The following is a 20,288-nucleotide window of genomic DNA, read 5'->3' as shown; positions in this document are numbered from 1 at the left end:
GGTGCCCACCCAGGCCCCTGCAGGTCTGGCTCTGGTGGCATTGGCCCTCAGCCGAGCTCAGCATCGGCCGGTGCGGCAACATGGCTGCAGGGTCCCGAGCGCCCAGCTGGCCCCCCGGCCTCCACAACCCCCTGCTGTCCCCACTGCCACCATGGCCTTGGGGCCAGCAGGGCGATGCCCCTCACTGCTGGCCGCCCCGCCGCGGGGCAGCCCCCGGGCAGCCAGGCTGTGCCATGCCCCAGCACAGCTGCCCAGCTGCTCTCCCTTGCGCCTGTCCTCACGCCTTGCGTGTCCACGGGACCGAGCGTGTTTAGTTGCATGGCCACGGGACCGAATGTGTTTAGTAAACAAGGTGATGAAACAGTTAAGGCAGGGAACGGAGGAACCTGAGTGTGCCTTTAGTCACTGTGGGAAAGGAGTGTGAGTCGGCGGCTGAGGGGTCTGAGGGTGACTCACTGTCCTCCCTGCTGCATAAATAGGAGTGAGAGCCTGGCGGCACCCAGAGTGAGCAGCAGGGACCCGGCACAGCCACAGCCCTCCTGCTACTGCCACGCCATGGCACTCATCCTCCTGGCCCCACTCGCCATGGGGCTGCTGGCCCTCTCCTGCTGTGCTGCCCCTCTCCAGAGCAAGCCACAGGCGGTTGTCACCTTCCCAGGGGAGCTGGTCAGCACCCTGTCAGACCGGGAGCTGGCGGAGGTGAGGGGAGCGCAGCCCCACGGCCCTCTCCCAGCACCCAGGACCCCGAGGGACTCCCGGGGCAGCAGTACGGGGCTGTGGGCCAAGCTCAAGGGCTGACTGTCTCCCTGCGCCCTGGGAGGTGCCCGGGCTGGGGTCCAGCACCAGGGGTGTGCAGTGCCTGGGACTGCCTGAGCCCCCTCCCGCCTCACTCAGCCCCTCTGGCTGCCTTTCCTCCCCAGAGCTACCTGCTGCGGTTCGGCTATGCCACAGAGGCGGAGGCGAGGACGGGCAGCAAGCATGTGTCCCTGGCCAAGGCGCTGCGCAAGATGCAGAAGCAGCTGGGCCTGGAGGAGACGGGGGAGCTGGACGCTGGCACGCTGGAGGCCATGCGAGCCCCCCGCTGCGGCGTCCCCGACGTGGGAACCTTCCTCACCTTCGAGGGGGACCTCAAGTGGGACCACATGGACCTGACATACCGGTGAGTCTCTGCCCCAGGAGATGGAGCCTCATGCCTGCGGGGCAACGATCGCCCGGGGGATGGAGATGGGTGTGAGGGCCCAGGCAGGGCGGCAGCCTCAGCTCAGCCCACTGGCCGTGCCTCGGCACTGGGTCTCGGTGCAGCCAGGGCCAAGCCAGCACAGCGGCAGCATCTGCTCTCTGGTGCCTGGGAGAGCATCTGAGACCTGTCCTGAGGGCCGTGGCCGGCCATGCCAGCACTGCTGTCCCCTCCCAGGGTTGGGGGCATGTCCCCGCCATGCGCCTGGAGCAGGGTCACTCCTGCAGCACGAGCCAGGACCTGACAGCGCTGACCCCCCTGCTTCTCCCCCGGCAGGGTGATGAACTACTCCCCTGACCTGGACCGTGCCGTGATAGATGACGCCTTCAAGCGGGCGTTCAAAGTGTGGAGCGACGTGACCCCCCTCACCTTCACTCAGATATACAGCGGCGAGGCAGACATCATGATCATGTTCGGCAGCCGAGGTGACGTCCTGCGGGAAGGCAGGGAGCCGGGAGCCGGCTCAGCTGTGGGGGGAGGGCTGGCAATGTGCCCACATCTCCCCGGGCCGTGTCCCTGCATGTCCAGGGTTCCTCTGCTCCTGCATGTGCCAACAGGCACTTGCGTGTGCAGGCACGCAGGGGGCGCGCAGGGCTCACGTGCCTGGGGTCCGTGCGTGTGCCATGGATGCGGGGGCTCCTCTAGCAGGGCCGGGTCTGAGGGTGCTTTCCCCTGCAGAGCACGGGGATGGGTATCCCTTCGACGGCAAGGATGGGCTCTTGGCCCATGCCTTTCCCCCAGGCCAAGGGGTCCAGGGCGATGCCCACTTCGACGATGACGAGTTCTGGACACTGGGAACCGGCTTAGGTAAGGGCAGGGCCCGGTGGGTCAGGGGGGACTGATGGCACCCAACCCAGCCCTGTCGCTGAGCCGCCCTTCTCCCGAGCAGTGGTGAAGACCCGCCACGGGAATGCCAACGGGGCCGACTGCCACTTCCCCTTCGTCTTCGAGGGCCGCTCCTACTCCCAGTGCATCACGGAAGGGCGCACGGACGGGCTGCCCTGGTGCGCCACCACCGCCAGCTACGACCGGGACAAGAAATATGGCTTCTGCCCCAGCGAACGTGAGTAGCGGTGGCTGCAGCCCCTGCCCAGCCCCGCGGGTGCTCAGGGCCGTCCTCACCCTTCCTCACCCTGCAGTCCTCTACACCAACGGCGGCAACAGTGACGGGTCCCCCTGCGTCTTCCCCTTCATCTTTGACGGCACCTCCTATGACACCTGCACCACGGACGGGCGCTCCGATGGCTACCGCTGGTGTGCCACTACCGCCAACTTCGACCAGGACAAGAAATATGGCTTCTGCCCCAACCGAGGTGCGAGTGGGGAGGGGGCGCGCGGGGAGGGGGCATGCAGGGTGGCTGGTCCCCAGCTGTGGTGTACAGGATGGGCACCTGAGGGGTCTTGGGGCCGTCCAGGGGGCCAGGGCCAGCCCCACTGACACTGCACTGCAGACACAGCGGTGATCGGCGGCAACTCCCAGGGCGACCCGTGCGTCTTCCCCTTCACCTTCCTGGGGCAGTCCTACAGTGCCTGCACCAGCCAGGGCCGGCAGGACGGCAAGCTCTGGTGTGCCACCACCAGCAACTATGACACCGACAAGAAGTGGGGCTTCTGCCCGGACAGAGGTACCAGCCCCCTGCCCGTGCCCTCCGGCCCCACACCATGCTGCCGCACTGCTGCGGTCCCCATGGGGGTCACAGTCCCCGGCTGGTGTGTCCTGTCCCGCCAGGCACTGAGGCCGGTGCTTTCCCCCAGGTTACAGCATCTTCCTGGTGGCTGCCCACGAGTTCGGGCACTCGCTGGGGCTGGACCACTCTAGCGTGCGTGAGGCCCTGATGTACCCCATGTATAGCTACGTCCAGGACTTCCAGCTGGACCCAGATGATGTCCGGGGCATCCAGTACCTCTATGGTGAGCAGCTGCGCCGCGGTTGGGCATGCTGGTGGTCCTGCGGCACTGGGCCAGCCCACAGCCTCACACCCTCCCTTGTATTTGCTCAGGTCGTGGCTCTGGCCCCAAGCCCACTGCCCCTGTGCCCATGACCACTGAGGAGCCCCAGCCCATGCCCACAGAGGCTGGCAGCACCTCCACCACCGAGGAGGAGGAGGAGACGCTGGAGCCCACGGTCGAGCCCATTCCTGTGGACCCCAGCCGGGATGCCTGCATGGAGAAGAACTTTGATGCCATCACAGAGATCAACGGGGAGCTGCATTTCTTCAAGGATGGGTGAGCGGCAGTGCCCAGCACCCCCTGCCCTGGCAAGTGCCAGGGCAACAAGCAGGCGTGGGGGGACATGGGGCTGTGCCAGGCTGAGGTTACCAGGACGGCTGACCTTCCCCACCAGGAAATACTGGACCCGCTCGTCCTTCTGGAAGTCGGGCATCCAGGGCGCCTTCTCCGTCGCAGACACCTGGCCCGGCCTCCCGGCTGTCATCGATGCCGCTTTCCAGGACGTGCTCACCAAGAGGGTCTTCTTCTTTGCCGGTGAGCTCTGCCCCTGTTGCCCTCAGCCCTGGTGCCGGCAGCTGGCATGAGGAGCCCACTCCTGCCCTGGCACCCTCAGGGCTGGCTGATGCCCGTGCTCTCTCCCGGCTGCAGGTCGGCAGTTCTGGGTGTTTTCTGGCAAAAGTATGCTGGGCCCCCGGGGGATTGAGAAGCTAGGCATCAGGAAGGAAGCTGGCCGCATCTCAGGGGCCCTGCAGCGGGGCCGTGGCAAAGTGCTGCTCTTCAGTGGGGAGAATTACTGGAGGTGAGGGTCTGGATGGCTGCGGCGGCGCCTGCTGGCTCCCCCTGCGAAGGGCTGGGACGGAGGGCTCCCGGCAGCCCTCAGCATGGCTCTGCTCTCCCTGCAGGCTGGACGTGAAGGTCCAGAGGGTGGACAAGGGCTACCCCCGCGCCACCGACGATGTCTTCACTGGTGTCCCCCTCGACGCACACAATGTCTTCCTCTACCAAGGTGAGCGGGGACCTGGTGGGTGGGGGCCATGCCATCACCCTGGGCTGCCCTGAGCCTCCTGCGGGCAGGGGCTGCATCGACCCGGTGCTGGGCTCGGGATTCTCGTGGGCATGGGGAAACGGCCCTGGGGCAGGGCACGCCATCAGCCCCAGCAGGTCCCTGTGGTGGGGCTAGCCGGGCCCTGGCGAGGGCTGCCTGCCGGGGCCAGATCCCCGTGTGCCCGCGCTGCTCAGGCGGCTGCCAGGATGGGTCCTTGCACGGCCATCCTCCTGCTGACTCTCCTTTCTCTCGGCCTCCCTCCTCACCCAGACAAGTACCACTTCTGCCAGGGCAGCTTCTACTGGAGAATGACACCGCGCTACCAGGTGGACCGGGTGGGCTACGTCAAGTACGACATCTTGCAGTGCCCTCAGCACTGAGGACCTGACCGGCCGCCCGGCTCCAGCCACCACGCTGCTCCCTGCCCACTGCTCCCAACCCCACGGCTCCTGTCTTGTAGCCTGACCCCCCCGGGGCACTGGGGGCTGTGCAGCCTCGCGGCCGTGGGGCAGCCCCCACCTTGGTGGGAGCTTTGCTGTCTCCCCGTCAGGAGGGGGAAGGGAGTCCTGGGGTCGCCCCTCGGGAGCTGCCCAGCCCGGGGAGCCCCGGCTGAGGAGCAGGACTCTCACCGCAGCCGGCACCGTGCTGCCCCTGGCAGCGCCGGCTCCACCACGCAGAGGCATTTGCCTGGTGCGAACCGCACACGGATTTGTTAATGACTTTGTCTTTTTCCTGAGCCAGCCATGCCGGGTTGGGCCGGGCTCCACTGGGAGCTGGTGCCCCGGGACTTGGCCAGGATGGGGACGTGGGGCTCTGCCAATCTCATCTGCCCGTTTTTAATAAAGACAATCCTTCAGACATGGCCTCTGAGTGCTCCGTCAGCCGGCTGGGGCCACGGCGCAGCGAACCCCAAGGTGTGGGGTGCCAGCATCGGTGGGGAAGGGGGCGCTGGGAGGGGGAGTCTGCAGCCAAGCCCCACTCCTGCTGAGGGCTCTGGGATCCCTAAGGGACACTGGGTCCCACCGGGGAGGACGTCCCTAGGTCCCAACATCCCCCGCCACCAGCCCCATGCCACGTGCAGCCCCCTGCACCCCTCCAACCTCCAGAGCCCCTCCTGCCCGCCGATCCCCCCCAGGTCCTGGCTCCCCTGTACCCCGCCAGCCCCCAGCCCTCCCCTGCGTCCCCGGCTCTCCACTGGCGGTGAGAGACGGGCGTTTGTCGCAGGCTGGGACATGGCATGTGGCCGGGCCCCGCTGCAGCCCGGACCCCCTGCTGCGGCCTGCTACCGCAGAGCCGCCCTGCCCCAGCCCACCCCGACCTGACCCAGCGCGGCCTGCGAAGCCCAGCGGCGGGGCCGAGTCCGGGGCCGTGTCCGGGGGCTGCCCGGTGCCGTGGCAGGGTGGGGCGGCCGCAGCCCCGGGGCTGTAATTAGCGGCCGCGGGTCTGCGCAGGGCGGGGGCAGAGCGCGGCGGAGCGCGGTCCCGGCCCGACCCGACCCGACCCGTCCCGTCCCATCCCGCCGGGGTCCGGTCCCAGCACCCCCCGTGCGGCGGCGGCTGCGGAGCGGCGCGGGGCCGGGCGGGGCGGAGCGACCCCGCGGTCCGTCCCGTCGAGCCGAACCGAGCCGTGCCGAGCCGAACCGAGCCGTGCCGAGCCGAGCCGAGCCGAGCCGAGCCGAGCTTAGCCTAGCCGAGCCGAGCCGAGCCGAGCCGAGCTTAGCCTAGCCGAGCTGAGCCGAGCTTTGTCAAGCCGAACCGAGCCGGGCCGAGCCGTGACAGCCCAGCCAGCCGTGCCCACCAAGCCGAGCCGTGCCAGCCGATCCGAGCCGATCCGAGCCGGTCCGAGCCGTGCCAGCCCTGCAGCCGTGGGGGCGGCGCGGCGGGCGGTGCCGCGGGCACTAGGACCCCGGTCAGCGCCCGGCGGGGCCGCGCTCGGCGGCCGCCGGGGCCCCGAGCCACTTGTGGAGGCGGCGGGGCCATGAGCCGGCGGTTCACCGTCACCGCGCTGCCCCGCCACGGCCCCACGGCCGCCCGCGGACCCGACCACGGCGCGGGGGGCGGCAGCCTGCCCGGCCGCGACGGCAGAGGTGAGCGCCCGGGGACGGCCGGCGGGGCGGGCGGCGGGGGGGGCTCCGTGGGGCAGGCTCCGTGGGAGGCTCCGTGGGGCAGGGTCCCTGGGGCAAGGTCCGTGGGCAGGGTCCGGCGGGGCAGGGTCCGTGGGGAGGGGTCTGTGGGGCAGAGCCGGTAGGGCAGAACCGGTGGAGCAGGGTCCGTGGGCAGGGCAGGGTCCCTGGGGAGGGTCCACGGGGCAGGGCAGGGTCCATGGGGTAGGTTTCCCAGGGCAGGGTCCATGGGAAGGGTCCACGGAGCAGGGCAGGGCCGTCGGGCCACCGTGGGGGGGATGCGGAGTCGCCCTGGGCCGGTGGTTGATCGGCTGGGCCCCTCAGAGGCGGCGGGGACCCCCGGAGCGGGGCTGGCGCAGGGCTGTGGGGCTCGGGGGATGGGGGGCGTGGAGTGGGGAGTGGAGCTTGGCCGCCTGGGCCAGACACCTCATCCACGGGTTCTCCCCTGGGGCTGCCCCCACTACCTGGGGGGCTCCCATGCCCCATCACAGGGGTCTGTAGGAGCAAGGCCCTGCTCCTGTGGGACCAGGAGTGGGACGGAGCCGGGATCATGGCTGGCATGCGGGGGGATGGCTGTGGGGCACGAGGCCACATGCTGCTCCTCGGGGAGCCGTGGAGGAGGGTGGGCTGTTGGGCTGCAGTTGGGCCGGCGCGAGGGCATGGGGAGGGCAGGCTGTGACTAGCCCTCGGTGGCGCCGGCCCACTGGGCTGCAGTGGGCACGGGCACTGGGGCTGGCAGGCCATCGCCTCGCAGTGCCTGGGGACGTGGTGGCGGGGCTGCACCGTCACCGGAGCCATATCGATCCCAGAAACCCAGCCGACGGCAGCACCGCGCTGCACGGAGCTGTGACCTTGCGCCCTCAGCGAAGGGCGCTGGTGGGAGGCGGCAAGCAGCCGGACGGGCGCTGCAATGACCAGGCCAGGCTGTGCCCCCATGAGTGGGCTCCGGCCCCTGGGGTCCCCTGCCCAGGACCCTGGCCATGGTGGGGCGGCGCAGGGCTGGACCCGGTGGTGGGCAGGTGCAGGGCCACTTGTCACCCCACGGCATCCCAGGGTGGCTGGGCCTGGTCCATGGGCTGCACTGGGGGCAGAGCAGCCAGTGCTGAGCCGGAGCTGTGGCCGGAGCCTGCGGCCCTCCAGGAATGGCTTATCAGCTCGGCAGCTGATCTAGTCGCGGGGGGCCAGGCGAGCCAGGCGAGGAGCAGGCCTGGCCATGGGAGAGCTGGGGTGGGCATGCCGCAGGGGCCGCGGCAGGGGAGGCGCAGGGGCGGCGTCCCTCCCTGGCTGAGCTGTGACCTTGCGCCCTCGCAAAGGACAGCCAGCTGCCCGGCCCTGCCAGCAGGTGCCCCAGGACCGACCCTGCACCGTGGGTCGGCCGCAGCCATGGCAGGGTGCATGCCTAGGGGTCTGGGCAGTGTGCCAGAGAGCCCCAGGGCGGCCCAGATTCACGCCCCGTGTTGCTCCATGGCCCCGAGGCTGTGGATGCAGCCTCCCGGGGGGATAGATGGGAGGGGGTGCCATGGGGCTGGGCGCCCGTGGGGCTGGCATGGGGCTGTGGACGGCAGAGCTGCCTGCGCGGCGCCGGGGAGGGACCGGGTCCCAGGTGGGTGCTCGGTGCCGCCTGGCCCTTCCCAGTGTCACGCGCGGGGCTGGCAGCAGGTGGGGGCTGCAGCCGGCCATGCTGCTCGGTGCCGGGGCGGTGCGAGGACCCGCAGGGGCGGCGGGAGGACCCTCTACCCCGGCGCAGACCTCGGTGCTGCGGGACCACCCGGCCCCGCCCGGGGGCAGCCTGCCCGGCGGGCTGGTGCCACGCTCCCTGCGGCGTGCCGGGGCCGTGGGGCCGCCTTGCTGCTGCCCCTCCCGGCCGGCTCTGTCCGTGGGCGGCCCCACGCGGCCGGCGCTGGGGGTGGTGCTGGGGAGGGGTTTCAGCCCCGTGCGGACCCCGGGCAGGGGCGGCCTAGGGCTGCCGGGGCGGCCGTGGGAAGGGACTTCCCGGTGCCGGGCCGGGTGCGGGCAGGGCGCCGGCAGGACGCCGCAGCGGGGGCCCCGGGGCCGGGCGCAGGTTGCTGCTGCAGCGCGGCCGGAGCCGGGGCTGGGTCCGAGGGTTGGGACGGGACGGCCGCGGCCGGCGCGGGGTCCGTGCGGGGCCCGCGGGTGTCGGCGGGGGCGGCCGGGGCTGCGCGGGGCCTCGGCGCCGCCAGGGGGCGCTGCCGGGACGGGACGGCCTCCGACGGGGGGGGGGGGAGTGCCCCGCCCGGCCCCGCCCCGCCGCCGTCCGCGGGACCCGGCCGCTGCGGCCGCCCCCACGGGGGTCTCCCCCGGCACCCGCGGCGTGGGAGGCCGGGCCTTCCGCGGGGCCGGGGATCGGGTGGGCCTCCCCTGGGACCCAGCCGTGCGGGGCTGGGCTGCCCCCGGGGCGCTGGCCGTGGGCAGCTGCCCTGGCTCGGGGGGGACACCGGGGCATCCCTGCAGCGGAGCCCCCCCCCCGTATCCCGAGGCAGCCGGGCTCGGCGGCAGTCGCCGTGGCAACAAGCTGGTTAAGGAGCCTCTCTCGTTGCCATGGAAACCGAGCCCGGTGTCATCCCTGCCGGCGGCTCCTGATGCTGGGGGGGGGGTTCAGCCGCTCTCCCAGACCCGCCGGGGGAGGGCGGGGCCGTGGGCCGTAGGGCCGTGGGCAGGGCTGTGTGGGGCAGCCGTGCTGGGGGCCGGCCCCGGGCGACGCGTGGGCACCCGGGGTGGGGGGTGCTTGGGCGGCGGCGGTGGCCCCACCAGCCCTGGCTGCGTCCCGGCAGCGTGGGCACTGCCCACAGGGACACCCACCCCCCCAGGGCTGCTGCCCTGGGGGTGCGAGGGTGGGGCAGGGCCCCCCGCAGGGTGCCAGGGCAGGGCCCCCACAGCCCCGGCTCGAGGCACCAGGTGCCAGGCGCAGAGGGGTGCATGCAAGGGGCAGGCTCTGCGAGGGCTGTGCATGCGGGGGGCCCAGCCTGTCCTGCCCACCGCCCCCCGCTGCCGCGACCCCCTGGCTCGCCCAGCCTGGACCCACGCAAGGCAGATTCGTGGAAGACTGGGTGCTCTTGGGACGTGTCGTTAAAAGCGCCAAAGGGCTGCGCCATGAACGGGCCGCGTGGCACGGGGGGGTGTGGGACTGCTCCCGGTGGGGGCTGGGGCAGCTCAAGCCCCAGCTGCCACCTGCAGCAACTTTCCGAGGCCTCTCCATGCCACTAAACCCATCGTGGGGTGCTCCAGCGGGGTGCCACGGGCTGGGGGTGCTTGCACAAGCTGTGGGGCCGGGGAGGGGGTACCATGTGGGATGCAGGACAGCCCACTGCCTCAGTCAGCCACGCTCCTGCACCCAACCCTTCCGGGAGCAGCCGGTGATGGCTGTGCAGCTGCTCCTCGGCCAGCACCGGGCCCTCTGGCCCTCGCTCAGCTGTGGCAGCCCGGCGTCCCTGGGGCGCTGCAGCCGGCACGGGGCTGCTCAGAGGGGGGGTCCTCAGCTGCGCTACCCAGGAGCGGGGCCCAGTGGGAGGAGGTCGCTTCCGCGGCTGATCCCTGTGCCAGGCTGCCTGGCCGCCCGCTGCCATGGCCCTGCTGCCAGCAAGACATCTGGGCAGGGCAGCTAGGGACGCCACACCAGCTGTGCACAGTGCGGGGCTCTCGTGACGCAGGAGCTCACGTCCTCCTGCCCTGCCCCACTGCCTCCTGCCCTGCCCCACTGCCGCCCTTCTGCTCTTGGCCTTGGGCAGCTGCACCAGCTCCGGGCTCCTCGTGGCTCTGCCCCCAGCCCCACGGGACATGTCCCTCCCTCCATGTCCTGTCCCACTGCTGGGGCTGGTGGCAGGTCCCAGCTGGCACCCATGTCACCTCCAGGCTCTGTTTTTGCCCTGGTGCTGGTGGCAGGGCCCTGACCTGTCTGGACAGGGATGAGCAAGACCCCTCCATCCCGCTGAGGTGCTGTAGGACGTGCTGCCCCCAGGCTCATGGGGCCGGCAGGACAGAGCGGTGCAGGGCACACCGTGATGCAAATCTTCCGGCATGGCCCACGGCTGTGTGTGTGCATCGCTGCCCTCTGCACCCCACTGTGCCTCTGGGCTTCCCCTCCCACCCCTCTGTCCTCTTGGGGCCTCTCCTGCCCCAGCTCTTCTTTCTCCTGGGGGCTGTCTGGCCTCATGCCCTCGAGCCCCCGGCGCTGTGAGGAGCACCCTGCCGAGCTGGGACCACGGGGTCTCCTGTCCAGGCAGGGTGTGGGTCAGGCAGGCTGCTGACGGTGCCCGCGGATCGCTGCAGGCGGTGCAGCGTGCCCACTAGGATCTCTGCAGCATGACTGCCCTCACCTCCCGGGCAGGCTGCTGCCAGGCTGCCCACTCTGTGCCCTCAGGAGGTTTCCCAGTGCCTCCGGCACCTGTCTTGCCCCTGGGAGGTTTGACCACTGCCGGTGACAGGACAGGCAAGGGCTGTGTGGCTGGCTGCTGGGACGCCTGCCCTGGGAAGGGCTGCAGGGGCGGTTCCCCCCACCCGGGCTCTGCGCAACACAGTGGGTGCAGGGGTGTCTGGGATGTGCTTGGGTGGCTCTGCGGGGTCTGCAGTGGCACAAGGTGGTTTGCAGGGATGCTCCGTGTCCCAGACTGGCTCCGGCTCTTGGGGGTCTCATGCAGCTCAGCATTCTCCATCCCGGGGGGTGTGCAGAGGCATCGTGGGGGGTGGTCCAGCTGTGCTGTTGCAACCCCTTGGCCTGGCAAAGGAGCGTGCAGCTCTCCCTCGTCATTCCCAAGCAGCCTCTTGCAGTTAAGTGGGGCACTGATGCCGTGCTTGGCCCCATGCCAGGATCCTGCCTGCACCTGGGCTCAGGGGTCACTTGCAGCTGATCCCCCCCCCCATGCCCAGGGAAAGCCGTCTGCCTCCCTCCATCCCCAGCTTCTCTGCCCATACCCTGGGTGCTGCAGGGTGCCAGAAAAGGGGTCTGGCACTGGGGCTGCAGGCAGCGCAAGGGCATGGGTGCTGCCCAAGCCATGCCAAGCCTCTCCACTCCCAGTGCACTGGGGCCACGTACCCCAGCCCCAGGGCATCACGCTCACGGGCCAGGGTTAGGTCAGTGCCATGCTGGGGGGTTGAGCCCCCTTGGTCTGGCTCTGCCCTGGGGACACCCTCAATGTGCTCCCCCATGCCGGTGGGACCCTGCGCATGGGCTAAGCAAATGCAGTTGATAGTGTAGCCCCCCCCGTGCTGCTGGCAAATCTGAGCCCCTGAAATGGAGCCATAATCCAGGGATGAGGGGATTAGTGGTCTTTCACGTGCTCCCTCCCCCCCATCTGTTTTAGCAGGAAAATCCCTCTTGTGCGAGCCCACGCGCTGCGGCCTCCTGGGCAGAACCACCCTCTCGGTGCTCAGCACTCGCCGTGGCTGGTTGGCCCCTGCATGGCCCCTCGCCCACTGTCCCTCTGCCCGGCCACGGCCTCCACGCATGGGTGGGCTGTGTAAACCCCCCAGGACCCACCAGGGAGAGCAGCTCTGCCCACTGCATCCTGCCTGCAGCCCTGGCTGTGCAGGCAGCGCGCAGGGGCCAGTCCTGTCCCTTGGGAGTGGGCCAGCCCCTTGTTCCAGCGCTGGCTCCCACTCAAGGCTGAGGGACGCGGGGGTGAGGGCACGGTGCTGCTGCGGCTGGGCAGGGGCAGCCCCATGCTGGTGCGCGGGGTCCTGGGCAGGGAGGGGGGCTGGGAGCCAAATGTGGGGGGGGAGGGACGACGACAGCGCTCTGCCCACGCTGGGGCAGGCCCTGAGCTTCCCACCCTGCCTGCGGGCCATCCTGCACCCTTTGCAGCAGAGCTGGGGCTGTGCTCATGTGGCTCCCAGGGGATGCCCGGCCCCGGGGGTCCTGGCTGCAGCAGGCAGGGCAGAGGCTGGGGCTGCTGGCAGGGGCGGTGCAAGGGGTCTGAGCCCTCCTGCCCTGCAAGGTGAAGGCCGGGGAGCCTTCGCGCTGCAGAGCAGCTGGCCCCGTACCAGGAGAAAGTAAACAATTAATTACAGCCGTCAAGAAGTAACTAACGCCAGCCGGCTGTCATGATCTCAGCCCGCTCTGGAGGAGATGCCGGGAGCTGCAGCCAGCTCCGGCTCTGGGATCCTCCCGGATTAAGTGGGTGAGAGAAGGGGGGGCTGCGAGCGGCCCTGCGGGGTCCTGTCAGCAGCCCCCAGCCCAAAGGTGGCCCTGAGCCCCACAGCTCTGCCGGGGGAGAGGCTGTGAGGGCTGGGGGCTCCGCAGGAGGCAGCAGGGCCTGGGGGGTTGTCCTCTTCACAGTCCTTCTCCAGGGTCAGCCCCTGGACTTGCCGTGCTGCAGGTCTGAGGTGGGGCTGTGCCAGGGTGTTCCCGGGAGCAGTGTGACCCTGGCCCCCCTGGAGACCCCGGGGGGGGGGGGTCAGGCCAAGCCCGCTCCCGTCTGTGGGCAGCATTCCCCACTCTGCAGCGCTGCTGGGCAGAGCGGGGTTGGCAGCCTCTGCCGGACCCCTGGCCCCGCTGCTGGGTGGTCTGGCCATCCCCCTTCTCCCCGGGGTGCCCTTGGATGATGGTGGCTGCAGGCCGATCCTGCTGCTGGGGCTGGGGGGCTTCGCCCTCGGCCGGGGCCCTGCTGCCTGCAGAGGGGTCCTCGGCGTGGCTGGCCCTGCCCCACCCGGGACCTGCCTGCCGCTGGCCTCACTGCAGGCAGGGGCGGGGGCCGCCCGGGCAGGGGGTTGCCCTGACCCCAGGCCTCGGCGTCCCTTGGGGATGCGTCGGCCCCGCAGGCACAGGGTCTGCCCCACTGCACGCCCCGAGCCGGGTGCCCGGTCCCGGGGCTGCGCCGGGGGCCGGTGCGGGGTGCGGGGCCGTCCCGCCCGCGCCAGCCGGGGCCCGCAGCGCTGCCGTGCCCTAGTTCCTCCCCCCGCCTGGCTCAGCCGGGAGGCGGCGTGCGCTCCGCTCCGCGCCCTCCCCCGCCTCGCCCCTGCCTGCCGCTGCTCCCCTCCCCACAGCGGCGGGGGCAATGCCTCCTGCATACGTGATGAAGTGAGCGGCCGGGCTGGGCTCCGCCGCCAGCAGCGAGCCGTGAGCCCGGGCGCCTCCGCACTGCAGCCCCCTCCCACCGGCGACGCGGGGACGCGGCTGGCTGCGGAGCGCGGCGCTCGCAGCTCCCGGGCAGCAGCGTGCGGCCGCGGGCAGCCGGCGCCATGCTGAACAACCTGGCCGACTGCGAGGACGGCGACGGCGGCGCCAGCCAAGGTGAGGGACCGGGACCGGGGGACCGGGGACCGGGGACCGGGGGAGCCCGTGGCGGCCGCCCCTGCCGGGCTGGGGGCCGAGGCTCGGCGCCGAGCGGGTGGCAGAGGCGGCGCGGAGCCGGGGGCCGCAAGGCTGGGGGTGCCACGGCCGCTGGACCCCGCGGCGGGGCCGGCGGGCGGCACCGGCACCGGCCGCGACGGCGGCTTTTGGTCCGCGGCCCCGCGGGGCTGCGGCGGGCGATGCGGACGGTGCGGGGTTGCTCCCGCTGCCGGCGCCTCCGCGCAGCCCCGGCCCCGCTCCCGCCGCTGCGGCAGCCCCGGGAAACGGCGGCGCGGCTGGAGCAGCGGCCGCGGCGGGGCTGAGCGGTGCCTGGGGCTTGCCGGGGAGCCTCCTCCCGGGCGGGGGGCGTGGGCTGCGGGCTGTGCTCCGGGCGATCCCGCCGGGCGCCGGCCCCTGCCCTCTCCCGGGCAGCCCCCGGCGACCGCTGCACCGGCCCGCTCCCGCCCGCCCGGGACCCCCGCAGGGGTCCCCGCGCCCGGCTGCCGCCCCCCCTACCCCGGCTACCTCCTACCCGTCCCTCCCTACCGCCTTCCCCCTCCGGCTGCCGCCCACCCGTCCCCGGCTACCTCCTCCCCATCCCTCCCTACCGCCTCCCCCATCCCCGCTGCCGCCCCCCCAGCTCTCCCTACTGCCGCCCTCCGTCTCCGGCTGCCGCCCCCCCATCCCTCCCTACCGCCTCCCTCATCCCGCTGCCGCCCCCCCATTCCTCCCCGCTGCCGCCCCCCGATCCCCGGCAGCCGCCCCACCGCCCCCCTCCCGCATCCGCCGCCCCCCGGCGCCGCGCGGGGGCTCCGCCAGCCCCGTGCCGCCGCCGCCGCTGTCCGCGGTGCTGAAGCGGCCGCCCGGGCCCTGCGCCGGGGCCGGCAGGAGCCGATCGGCCCGGACCGCTGCGGTCTGCCGTGCCGAGCTGTGCCGAGCTGTGCCGTGCCAAGCCAACCTGAGCCGTGCCGTGCCGAGCCGTGCCAAGCCAAGCTGAGCCGAGCTGGTCCGCTCGGTCTAGCCCGTGCCGTGCCCTGCCAGTCCGGGCCAAGCTGTGCCATTCCCTGCCAACCTGTGCCATGCCGGGCATGCTGCAGCCCCGGCGCAGTGCAGGCGGGCAAGGCCGCTGCGGGCGAGGGGACGGGGCTGCAGCCCCGCGGGTGGTGGGGCCACCAGCCCCTGGCAGCGGCCACGCGGCTGCTGGCACTTTGGCCTGAGCTCTCCCCGGGGCACCTGCCAACAGCCGAGCTGCTGCGGAGGGTCCTCAGGCCCCTGTGGGGCCATGTCCAGCCCCAGGCAGCTGGGCCAGTGCAGCACCCTCTCCTGCAGGTGCTTCTGTCGGGCACAGGGATGGGTTGGAGCCAGGGAAATGCAGAGGTGTGCCCGAGGGGACCTGCAGTGCCTCTCTGACTCCCCCCAGCCCCCCACCAGGTCCCCTTGCTGGGTCCCCTCGCAGGGTCTGCTGAAAGCCCCAGCCAGGAGGGGACAGCCGGTGCTGGCAGTCACTGCAGAAGTCCCTGGCTGCCTGCAGTGAGGCTCTGGGCACAGCCACGACGAGGCTTTTGGTGTTCGCTCTGCTCCGCCGACCGGAGCCTGTTTATATGCTTGTTTATTCACGGCTCCACTCAAGGTCAGGGCTTGCAGGAGTCTTCTGGGGGCACCTTGCTGGGCTGGGGGGAGCCGCACTGGCCCCCGGACATGCCCTTCCCTGGGCTCTCGCCCTCCCCTTGCCCTCTGCAGCACCAGGATCTATCCCACTCGCTGCGTTTCCATCGCAGCAGTGCCGGCAGCGTGGCGGCAGGCATTTCTGCCTTGCTGGGGTCTGGCAGGAGGGCTGGACACGGTGCCACTACAGATGGACCAGACAGACTGTCCCTGGAGCTGGGCCTGGCGAGATGGTGTCCTGTGGGCCAGCGGACGTGGGGCTGGAGGTGGTGGGGGCCCTGGGGGGGGCTTGGGAGAGCAGGGGAGGGTCTGTGGGGAGGGGTGCGGCAGGGCCTTCTGCACCCGTGCTGAGGGCGGCTGCTGCGGGGGGGTGGGATTGCCTCCCCCCCCCCCCGAGGGTCACACTGAGATCACTGTGCGGTGTCTGCCTGCACGGACTGTGGATGACCCGGGGGGTGGCAGAGCTGTTGCATGCCAGTGGGGCCCCCCCATGCATCCCGGCTGCTCCAGCACTGGCCGTCTGTCGATTTGCTGAGCCCAGCAGAGCTGCTGAAGCCCTGGGTGCCACTTAGGCCATTTCTGTCAGAAAGGCTGAGCAGCATCCCCGCTCGGGTCCCCACTCTGGATAGACTGTGAGAGCCTCTGACAAGGGCTGCAAGGGCTCCAGCCTTGGCAGCCTGGCAAGGGCTGGGCTGGTGGCAGACCCCCTGGGGAGGTGGTGGGGAGCGAGGGGGCAGACAGAGCTGCTGCCTGCAGTATTCAGGCTGGCAGCTTGCACCGCTCTGTTTGGGGTGTGGAAATGTCAGACACAGCCCCGCTGCAGGCTACCGTGCCAGCACTCCAGCCTGGAGGCACTGGGCTGCCCAAGGAGGGGAGACCTGGGGCCAGGAGCTTTGCTGGAGCTCATCTCCACGGCCATTTCCAAGGCAGGGCTCGGGCTGTCGGAGAATCTGGGAAGCTGTTTAAATGCAGCCAGCCAAAGCGCCTGTGCTGGAAATCCTGCGCCTGCAGGGCCGGCTGATCAAAGGGAGGATAATCCCAGGTTTAGGAAGAAAGAGGATAGGTCTGAAGTAGCAGTTGGTCCAATTTGGGTCAGGCAGTGAAAGAATCCAGCCCAAAAGGCCACTCGGTGTGCCTACCAGCTGGAGGGGCCAAGCGCAGCCCCGGGGCTGGGGGAACATCCCCCCACCCCAACCACCCTCACCCCACCGCTGCGCTGCAGCCGGGAGCCAGCACTGCTGTGCACACTGCCAGCACGAGCCAGCACTGCTCTGGCCGCTGGTGGTCTCTGCCTTGGTGGGGGCTGCGGGGGCTCCGTGGCCTCTCTGAGGGTTACCCTACCTGGGGCAGCTGGCAGATACCCTTGCTCAGGGGAGAAGGAAGCCTGGGTAGGAGCAGAGGTGCCAGCCACCATAAGGGCCCTTTGGACATCCCCATCTGCCTTAGGCACCTCCAGGCCAGCAGCCCAGGACCAAGCCAGTGGACGTGTGGCCAAGTCCCCTTGATGGCCAGGGGTGACAAAACAGCACTGTGGCCTCCCTGGCCAGCAGCTCCTGCAAAACAGCAGCAGCTGGGGACATCAGCCAGGGCCACGTGCTCACCCATGTGCTTGCCGGGCTGCTGGGGTCACCCTGGGGTGCCCCTTGCCGCTGGCTGCGGGCAGAGCCCCGGGGAGCGGGAGGAGGCTGCTTGCCAGCCAGTGCCGTCGAACGCTCTGGCAAAAGTCAAGGTGCCCTGTGCGCCTCCAGGGGAGCCCCGGGGTGTCCCTGGGTGCCGTGAGCAGCAGCCGCACTACTCCTGCCCCTGGGGCTGGCAGGACTGGTGTGGGGCAGTGGCTCAGGAGGGGCCAGTGGCCAGGCCCGCACAGGGGGTCCCTGAGCTGTCAGCACCCCTGTGCCAGAACCTGGCGGGCCCTAGGGTGCTGCAGGAGCACAAACGGAGGCGCAGGGGGAGTGTGGGGCCGGGGCTGCCCCCACTGCATCCCCCCTCACCCGCTGCTCCTCCCAGCTGGCGCCACAGCCCCAGCCCCAGCGCCCAATGTCCCTGGCCAGGTCTCACTGTGTGTGGCAGCTGTGAGGGAGCCAGCCTTCGCAGTGTGCCGTGGAGGGGATGGGCTGGCCGTGGCCGGGCAGGAGTAGGCAGTAGCCCCGGCAGCAGCTCTGGTTAATTAGCCCATAGGGTTTGGCTGCTTGGGCTCTCCCCAGCCAGTGCTCGGTGCCCTGTGCCGTGTAAAGCGATTAGGGAGGATTTGGGATGAGGGACATGACGCTTCCCAACCCAATTTAGGTCTGAGTAAAAAGCCATTAGGAGATCACATTGTGGCTGGTGCTGCAGCCCAAGCACTGCCCTGTGGGGTGGGTGAGCTCCCAGGGGCGCAGGGACTGTTCCTCAGCTGTGGGGGCTCTGGGCTGCCGGGTCGGGCAGCGGGGTCGGCTTTGGGATGCCCTGGGCAGGCATGGTCGGTGGTAACCCCTGCCACGAGTGGGACTGCACAGTGCCCACAGCGGGGCTGCGGGTTCCTGGCAGCAATCCCGCCATGAGCCCTTCCAGCCGCCGCAGCAAATTAAAAGGCCAATTCATGTTGAGTGATCCCTGGGGAGGGGGGTGGCTCACCGCCGGGATCGAAGCCTGGCACGGCTCGGCTCTGCTCTGCTCATGCCGCCTCTCCCACACCGGGCTGTCCGGCCTCAGCACTGCCCAGCCCCATCCTGCGCTCCTGCCCCGGTGCCGCTCGTCCCTGGGCTGTGCTGGGGGAGTGGGGCACAGGCAGGCCTGGCAGGCGCTGGGAGGACATGGCAGGGTCCTGCGTGTCCCCACGGCCCGGAGTTGTCACCCCCTCAGTGCCGCTGGGCAGGGAGTGGCCGTGGTGGTGGCGGGTGGGGGACAGGGTGGGCCCTGCCCAGGACGGGCTATGGTACCTCTGCCTTCCTCTGCCTGCACAGACCACAAATCCTGTGCCAGCTGCCGGGGGGAGGCTGCACCAGCCCTTCTGCAGCAAAATGGTCCCTGGCAGGAGTGGGGAGTGCATCGTCACCTGGGACCCCACAGCCATGGCACTTAACTGCCTCCAGCCTGCGGGGCCAGGGGCGAGGCAGGTGGCCAGGAGTCCCTCCGAGCCATGCCCCGAGGGTGCCGGAGCTGTGCCATGTGCATGTCCCTGTGTCCCCACTTCCCACCAGCCTGGGGCCTCTCCCAGTGCCGGTCCTCCCAGCAGCACCACCAGGTGAGGGGCTCCTGTGACCTGGGCCGGCCCTGGCAGCCTGGGTGATGCCAGCACCGGGCCGCAGTCCCTGCGGTGCTGGAGAGGGGCGGTGCCCTGGGCCGGGGGGTGGAGGGACTGCGAGGTTTGGGTGCTGTTGTGGTGCCAGTGGGTTGGAGCGTGGGCACCCGGGGGTGCTGCTGGTGTCTGTCGTGCGGAGCCAGGCAGTGCCAGTCCCGTGGGGTCGGGGCGGGCTGGGGCCGGGGGGCCCAGCCGTGCTGTATGGCGGGTGCTGGTGGGCTGGGGTGCGGGTGCCATGCGGGGCCGGTGTCCGGTCGCCTGTGCTGTTACATAAGAGCGGGAGCCGAGGCCGCCATGGCTCACCGTTGCCATGGAAACCAGCACGGTGATGTCGTCGGCCGGGTACCAAGCGGCGAGGCGAGGCCCCCGCGGGCTCTGTTCTCCCGGTGGGATCCCAGGGCCTCACTAGGCTGCGAGCATGTCCCCCCTGCCAGGCTGCCCCTGCCCCCATGCCCCTGAGGTGCCGCCCAGCCTCGCTCGGTCCCAGGGTGGAGAGGTGGGCTCCAGACACCCCCAGTCCTGTGTCCTCACGGCCCTGTGCTGGGGATGGGCCCTGCTGTCGGCCTGGAGGGTGTCACTGTTGGCGTGGTGGATGTCTCACGTCTGCGCGGTCCCTGGAGCCGGTGCGAGTGGGTGGGAGCCATGGCAAGCGGGTGGGTGCCAGCCCGTGCCACCGCTGTTACCTAATGAGCGTTGGGTGCAGTGCTTTAAACTAAACCTGGAGCAAGGAGCACGTTGGGTCCGTGCTGAGAACTCCCCGCTCACCCTTCGGTGGGGGACATGGGGCAGGGCACATGCCGGCGGTGCAGCAGCCGGCCGGACCTGTGGGCCAGGGTGTCCCGGTGCTGCCACCACGGCCATTCCTGTGCAGGAGGAGCCTGCGGGCTCTGCCCCGCAGTTTGGCTGCGCCATCAGGGACACTGCCGCCCCGCTGCCCCATGCCGGAGGAGCCCGGGGACCGGTGGGAGGCGGGGCCCAGCCTGTGGATCGGCGTCACCTGCGGCACTTGGGGCTTCACCTCCTGGTCAGCCAGGAGCACCGCGTCTGCCGGGGAAATTGCAGATGGTGAATCACCACCGCACACAGGCAAACCGGCTCCCAGGATCCCGTATATGAGTCAACTGGCAGGAGGCAGGCGGTCTTCAAAGGACCGGGCTGCTCCAAACGGTCACAGTGTCTGTCCCGGGGCTGCTGCGGTGTGTGGGTGGCTGCACCACCCTGGCCCACAGGTGGCCCCTGCGCCGTCCCTGCGCCCCCAGGTGCTCCTGGGCTCCGGGCTCTGTGCTCAAGGCCAGTGGAGGGGATGGCTCTCGCCCCAGGCCCAGGGTGTGGAGCAGGTCTGTAACCCTGCCCGTGCAGGCAGCCTGCCCCGTGGTGCTGCTGCCGCCAGCAGTGCGATTGCCCTGGCTGCGGGGCCATGGTGGTTGGGATGGGTGCGTGGTGGGGAGCCCCTCTCCTCCCGCCCAGGTCTGGGGACCAGGGCAATCGTTTCAGGTTTCCCTGTGCCGCGGGGGCTGTCACGTGCTGAGCTGCTCTGCCCAGCACCATGTCCTTTGGCTCCCCAGCCCCGTGCGGCCCCTGCCCCCCTCCCCTCTGGGCCTCCGCTCAGGGCTGCGCCGCTCCGGCGGCACCATCCTCGCTGCTGCTCCATTTCCAGTCTGATTTATTTCTGCTGCTCTGCAGCTCGGCTTTTCCTTGCTATTA

The 20,288-nt window shown here is 70.7% G+C and overlaps 2 protein-coding genes across 5 annotated transcripts in view; both read left to right on the top strand.

Moving 5' to 3' along the window:
- Positions 1-533: 533 nt before the first annotated feature.
- Positions 534-5,090, top strand: MMP9 (matrix metallopeptidase 9). Its single transcript, XM_076351702.1, has 13 exons — positions 534-699; positions 921-1,159; positions 1,514-1,662; positions 1,916-2,044; positions 2,127-2,300; positions 2,377-2,550; positions 2,689-2,862; positions 2,993-3,148; positions 3,238-3,463; positions 3,582-3,721; positions 3,836-3,986; positions 4,090-4,193; positions 4,503-5,090. Exons 1-13 carry the CDS (start codon positions 556-558, stop codon positions 4,610-4,612), a joined length of 2,070 nt encoding a protein of 689 aa, XP_076207817.1. The 5' UTR covers positions 534-555; the 3' UTR covers positions 4,613-5,090.
- A 1,119-nt stretch (positions 5,091-6,209) lies between these two features.
- Positions 6,210-20,288, top strand: part of SLC12A5 (solute carrier family 12 member 5) — a 30,232-nt gene continuing 16,153 nt past the window's right edge. For 3 of the 4 annotated variants that reach the window (XM_076351601.1, XM_076351600.1, XM_076351599.1), the window contains exon 1: positions 6,210-6,318. In XM_076351601.1, coding sequence (XP_076207716.1) covers positions 6,210-6,318 — 109 coding nt within the window. Of the gene's footprint in view, positions 6,319-13,476; positions 13,601-20,288 lie in introns of those variants that run through there. The other variant, XM_076351602.1, reaches the window with a different exon arrangement.

This window comes from Aptenodytes patagonicus, chromosome 14 (genome assembly GCF_965638725.1).
Source record: "Aptenodytes patagonicus chromosome 14, bAptPat1.pri.cur, whole genome shotgun sequence".
In the NCBI taxonomy this organism is placed as follows: Eukaryota; Metazoa; Chordata; class Aves; order Sphenisciformes; family Spheniscidae; genus Aptenodytes; species Aptenodytes patagonicus.
The sequence above is the reverse complement of the archived record's forward strand: the minus strand, read 5'-3'. Positions and strand labels throughout refer to the sequence as shown.

Coding starts and splice junctions, on each gene's coding strand:
- MMP9 (XM_076351702.1), top strand. CDS start 556: ATGGCACTCATCCTCCTGGCCCCACTCGCCATGGGGCTGCTGGCCCTC. Junction 2,045..2,126: donor GACACTGGGAACCGGCTTAG/GTAAGGGCAGGG, acceptor TCTCCCGAGCAG/TGGTGAAGACCCGCCACGGG. Junction 2,551..2,688: donor TGGCTTCTGCCCCAACCGAG/GTGCGAGTGGGG, acceptor ACTGCACTGCAG/ACACAGCGGTGATCGGCGGC.